Here is a 6561-nt window from a genome sequence, read left to right as displayed (position 1 = left end):
TAATTCACAGCTTAAACTGAACTGAACTTAATCGAACTAGCTAGTAAAATAAACAGGTCATGAGACCGTTCGGCCTAAGGACATTGGCGAGTTTAGATGGGATGAAATTTAGAAGGAGGTTATCAGATCGATCCCCCATTGTATTAAAAAAAAATATTTTCCACAAATCAGAAAAAGAAACAGAAAATATAAAATCCCGTTCTACACTACAGAAAAAATAATAAAATAAACACATACGCCCAGCCCTCAAAAAATAATTTTCGAAAAGAAAAAAACATAACTAACCGCATACCCATTTCAAAGAAATCCAACGGCGTCAAATTTCCCCACCCGAATCCAACGGTTCAAATGGCAGACAAAATCTTGTTCCCGTAATTCAAATTCCCTCCCAACGGACACGATCTCTCTCTCTCTCTCTCTCTCTCTCTCTCTCTCTTCAGTTCTAGGTAACCGCTTCTGTGTCTCTACAAACCAACACTTCCACTCTCTGTTCAACTTTTTCCCCACTCTCAGACAACTTCTTCCCAAACTACTTCAATGAGCACCGCCGTACCCGATTCCGATCTCCAACTCGCCGTCTCACCACTCCACCACCACGTCGTTTCCACCGCCGCCAACAATCCCCGAAAGAAACGCTCCAAGGTAATACGGTTCGATAACCCTAAACGTACCAAATCATCCCCGTCCCCAAACGGCGCCCTTTCGGCCCGGAAACGCGATAATCGGCCGGAGATCACCATGCCGTGCACCGAGTGCGGCAAGCGGTTCTGGTCCTGGAAGGCCCTCTTCGGCCACATGCGCTGCCACCCCGAGCGCCAGTGGCGCGGCATTAATCCGCCGCCGAATCTCCTCCGCGGACGAAGCGATCTCGCTCTGATCGGGTCTTTGGCGACGGTGTTCTCCGAGGAGGAAAACGACGTCGCTGCATCGTTGCTCTTGCTCGCCAATGGCAGACCTAAATCTGCAGAAACCCTAGAGGATCAAGAGGTTGGTGATCATATTCATGATCATGATCAGTATGGACATGGCGGTTTCCGATTTGAAAGCTCGAGCTGCAAGAAGGTGTTCGGGTCGTGGCAGGCGTTGGTAGGGCAGAGGTCGAGCCACAAGAACGTCAAGGGATGCTTCGCGAACGGCGCCGTCATCGTTTCGGAGGCCGAGAAGAAGGTGTTCGCGGTGGAATTGGGATCTGGATCACATAAATGCGGGATTTGTCTGAGGATTTTCTCGAGTGGACAGGCTTTGGGTGGCCATAAGAGGTGCCATTGGGAGAAACTAGGTATTTCGGACGATCCGCCATTGTTGGGACTCAGTCAAGCTCTAAACCATTCATTAGACTTGAATTTGCCTGCGCCTCTGGAAGATGATACATTTTCTTCTTCTTCTGGGATGGCTTTGGATTTAACATTGGCTCTTTGATTATAATTCGATCTTTGCTTGGCAATATTGACTATTGGTGATAAGTACTTGTATTTCCATATAGTACTAAATATATATATATAGGATACAACAAAATACAAGCTGTGATTTGTTCATGCATATATTGTAAGGTCTCTTATGTCTACTATGAGATATATATAGTTGATTGGATGTAGGGTTCACAATTCGGGTAGCGACACGGATTGTAGGTTTATTATAAATAGGTTTGGGTCAAAATCAGGTTAAACTCGTGAAACACGATTAAATAGCGTGTCATTTTCAGGTTGACCCATCGTAATTCGTTTATTAAATATGTCATATTTAGGTAACATGAATACACAACACAATTACAACCTATTTATTACATATGCTTACAAATATATATATATATATATTAAAGAGAAACATATTGAGAAATAGGTTAACACGACCTTATTATCACTCATTTTATAAACGGTTATTAGAAACATGTTGACATGACATTATTATGACCTGTTTAATAAACGGGTTAATCATGTCGTGTCGTGTCAACTCGTCAATATACAGGTCGTGCTTGGGTTTTGTATTTCGACACGAATAATAAATGAGTCGTGTTCATATCAGGTCTTATTGTGTCAACTGAGGGAGTCAACATTATACGAACACGACACGGCAACAAAAATTACAACCCTAATTAGATGTATTATTTCACGTACAGAAAATGTACGTTTTCTAATTGGTAATATCATGAAAAATCATTACAGCAGCTTGATTGTGTGTGTCTCTTTTTTTGTCCTTTGGTTTAGTAAGTGTTGATTGCTGAGATAACTTTTCATCTTTAGGAATTTTGTTTAAGCAGATATGACGCTTTTCATACTTTCATTTAATTTGTCTAGGTCATTAGCGTAATAATGACTGAATTTGATTTCCTAGCTTACTGCAGATTTTTTTTTTCTTTTTTCTTTTTTCTTTTTTGAAACTAGTACGTGGTTGGATTATATTTTTCATAAAAAATTGTGATTGCTGAAAGTTCGAGGTTAATACATTTTTGTTTTCAATTCATGTTATCTAGCCATTACTGCTGTCATACACTTTAATACCTAGATTCATGAGGAATATGAAGATCCGACATCATGGATTGGTGTTTGTTTTCCTATGTGTCCTTATATGTATATGAGGGTGGGGGAGGGTGTGTGCCATATATATTGGTCTGAAGCTGTAAATATAGTTGACTTTGTGGGTTCTTTATCATAGGTTCAGAAAGATGCATGGAATTTTGTTCTCATCATGTTCTTGACTTAACATTAGAAAAGAAGAGTCAAAATGATGTGACTTACTGGATGTTTAGTTTACGAATTCAGAATTATTTACGGTTTATGTGTGTTTTTTGAGAGAAAACACTGTAACAAGCTGTGAATTATAATTCGAATCATGACTACAAAAGTTATGTAATTCTTATAATATATTGGTTGAACTAGATCCTACTTTGTCGTAAGATATGTCCACATTTAAATAGAGAGTTGTTATATATATATATATATATATATAAGCTGAATTTCATTACTCAATTGTAATATTAGCTAATACAAACCAGCCAACAAAATAAGGTGAAACACCTATCCAAAGAAAATGATCAAAACAAGAGCAAGCATAAACAGTAGGCTAGAAAGTTTCCTTTACGGGGGAACATAGCAACCGAAGCCACTGTTTGCTTTCAAACATTGAGATTTCGGGAGCTCTCAAAGCCGTATTGACGACATTGATTGAATCCGTCTCGACAGCCCAATTGTGAAAAACACCATCTATAAAAAAAACCAAGATTTCTCCCTTACTGCCACCCTGTTCATAGAACGTCTGGTTATAACATCACTCATATAACCAGCAAAGAGCAGATTGTTTAATTTATTATCATATGCATTTTAATTAATAAATTTGATTTTTGATACGTCCCTGCAGCTATAAATAAGTAGTTCACAATTAGCAATTCCAATAAAGAGAAATTTATTCTCGTCAAAAGTAGCTCATTAGCGACGATTACTAGCGCAAAACCTAACTTAGGTTAATGGAATTTTATCAGCTAATTAGTTATATCAGTAGACGAGCTTGCAATTATTTATTCAAAATTTTCTCGTAAATATAATTTCCATAATTAATTAAGAGCGTAACTTAGATTTTATAACAGGATTGATGTTAATATGTTAGTATGAAATCAAAAATTATTATTGAGCTTTGTTCATCAATATTGCCCAATTCCGTGTGTTTGGTTGGGGGGAATAGAAAGCAATGGAAATGAATTAAGGCATTCTCATATTTAGTTGGTTTTAGAAAAAGAAATAACCATTCAAAATGAAATGACTTTTCCATTAAATGGGTGAATCATCATTCTTTCCTCATTATTGGAGAATCAGATCACATAATCTGATTTTAGTTCAAAATTCAAATTGTAAATATTATAATTAGATATTGTAATTAGTTAAGCATTTAAATCTCCTAGATTAGATTTAGTTACTAGCTTTAAAATTCAGTTTCCAGATTCTGTTTGTAATCTATAAATACTTCTCCTAATCAATGAAAAATGATGAATCAATTTTTCATCAGAATTACCTTTCTATATGGTATTAGAGCCACACCGGTCCTTTTCTCCCCTCCCAAAACCGGCAGCCTCCTCTATCTCCTTTCTCTAATTTTCTGATCACGCTCGTCTCTGCCTTTGCACCATGGCCGACGATGCCCAGCCCCAACAACTCACCATACCTAATCCTCAAAACCCGGCCCATCCTCTTCAACTCATAAATATCTCTCACCAAAATATTGTCAAACTCACCTCCACAAATTATCTTTCCTGGAAGCTTCAAATTGAGGCTCTCCTTATTGGCTATGATCTCTTCAAATTTATTGATGGCTCTCATCCATGCACTCTGCCTACTGTCCATGCCAATAACACAGATACATCTAACCCCGACTTTCTTCCGTGGGTCCGGCAAGACAAACTCCTGTTCGGAGCCCTTGTCGGGTCCATCTCCTCACCATTGATTCCGCTTATTCAACAAGCAGCCACCACCCGCGATGCTTGGACCATATTAGCCAATACCTATGCTCACCCGTCCTGTGGCCACATCAAACAAATTAAAGACCAAATCAAGAAGGCAGTTAAAGGCTCTTAATCAATTTCTGAATATATGCAGTTCGTTAAATGTCGTTTTGACGAACTTGCGGCCCTCGGCAAATCATTGGATCATGAAGACCTCACTGAGAAAATTTTGGATGGCCTCGATGATGATTATCGGACGATCGTCGATATTGTTGCAGGTAGGGATACTCCCATCACGTTTGATGAACTCCACGAAAAACTGATCAATCGGGAATTATCCCTATGCCAGTCTCAGTCCAGGTCCTCCCCTCTGCCTGTCACGGCCAATGTTGCTGCCACCCGGTTCCATGGGAATAACCGGAATTACACCTCTCGGAAAAACTCGTCGCCCGCAACACAGCCATTTTCTCAATCCAATGCACCATCTTCTGGCACCTCACAACAGCGCCCGCAACACCCGTTTCTTGGCAAGTGCCAGGGCTGCCGCGCTTAGGGCCACGTGGTCTCCCAGTGTCCATTGTTTCAACTTATTCCAGCATCAAATACACCACAGGTAGCGTCCTGATCTTCAAATCCGTCCTGGCAGTCTTAGCCACACTCCCAGCAGTGGCAATCGAAGGCCAACATGGCCACTGCTCAGGCATCCGAAACTCCGACCTGGCTCCTTGACAGCGGTGCAACCCATCATGTCACAACGGATCTCAACAATTTATCATTATAAGATAATATAATATAATATAAAATAGTTGTGATATTGTAATTAATAATTGTAATAAAATTGAGATAATAGTATTTTCTATAAAATTAAATATAATAATTATATACTTTATAAATAATAATATAATATAATATTATATTATGTTATATTATATTATAGGATATAAAATATAAATTTATATTATAATAATTAAAAATGATAATATACTATATTATATATTATAATTATAATATGTTATATTATATTATATTATATTATTACATTTTTATAATTATACTATATTTTTAATAATATAAAATAATCACAATATCATTGTATTATTATATTATATATTATGATTGTATTATAATAATAAATGATTATGTAACTATAATTATAATTATATATATTATATCTTTATAATTTTATATATATAATATTAGTTATTAAATGATTATATTAATATATATGATATTAGTTATATTAACATGAGGGATAATTTTGTTAACATGAAAATATTCATATCTCATTCCATTGCATTTGTAAAAATAGAACCAAACAAATAAATTATCTTTCATTTCCATTCTCATTTCCATTACCATTACTATTTCCCACTATAGCCAAACGCACCCTAAGATTTAACCCTTCTCTGTAACATTCATAAGTATAGTTGATCTATTGGCACACTTCTCTTAACTCTCCACATGTTAAGGTATAAATTTATTGTTCGCCCACCTCCTAATAGCTTAAGCTTTTGGGATGGATTGGTAAACTAACATAGTATTAGAACGGGTGGTCTTGAGTTCAAACCCTCATAATTGCACTCTTTATCTTCATTTAAATTGTTATCACGTGTTAGGTCTTTAATATGTTTCGGGCTTATTATCAAATATTCACGTGTTGCGCTTTCCAATCAATTTACCTACATGATTGCCTATTATCTAGCCTACACGTGAGGGGGAGTGTTAAAGTATATAGAAAAAATGGAGAATTTATCTTTGAGCGTGTATGAGTTCAGAGCATTACCCCTTTTTCTTGATAAATACTTTTTTGTTAATGTAATTATTTGACTAAAATGGTTATAAATCAAGAGTAAAGTGTAAAAATTCTGACTCATACACTTTTAAGGGGTATTTGTCAAGATTATCTGCCCCGTTCATTTCGCTAATTCGAGTTTAGAATTCGAGTTTTTCTACAGTAAAAAGCTCTCACAAACAATCACATCTAATTTTTTTACTATAGTAAAAAGTTCTCACATAAAGTCACATCTCAACTCAAATTAAAAACTCGAATCAGCGAACTAAACGGGCCCTAAATATAAAACTATTGTTGGCCCCACCACTTTTGGGATGAATTGGTAAACTAACACCACACT

The 6561-nt window shown here is 36.6% G+C and overlaps 1 protein-coding gene across 1 annotated transcript; it reads left to right on the top strand.

Annotated features, from left to right (window-relative positions):
• Window positions 1–537: 537 nt before the first annotated feature.
• On the top strand, window positions 538–1419 carry LOC21393729 (zinc finger protein ZAT3). Its single transcript, XM_010094247.1, has one exon. It carries the CDS (start codon window positions 538–540, stop codon window positions 1417–1419), a length of 882 nt encoding a protein of 293 aa, XP_010092549.1.
• Window positions 1420–6561: the final 5142 nt, after the last annotated feature.

Source organism: Morus notabilis, unplaced genomic scaffold (assembly GCF_000414095.1).
Source record: "Morus notabilis unplaced genomic scaffold, ASM41409v2 Scaffold827, whole genome shotgun sequence".
Classification (NCBI taxonomy): Eukaryota; Viridiplantae; Streptophyta; class Magnoliopsida; order Rosales; family Moraceae; genus Morus; species Morus notabilis.
Note: the sequence above shows the minus strand (reverse complement) of the source record. Positions and strands in the feature narration are given on the sequence as shown.

What these genes read in the sequence shown, in the direction of transcription:
- LOC21393729 (XM_010094247.1), top strand. Translation starts at nt 538, where the DNA reads ATGAGCACCGCCGTACCCGATTCCGATCTCCAACTCGCCGTCTCACCA.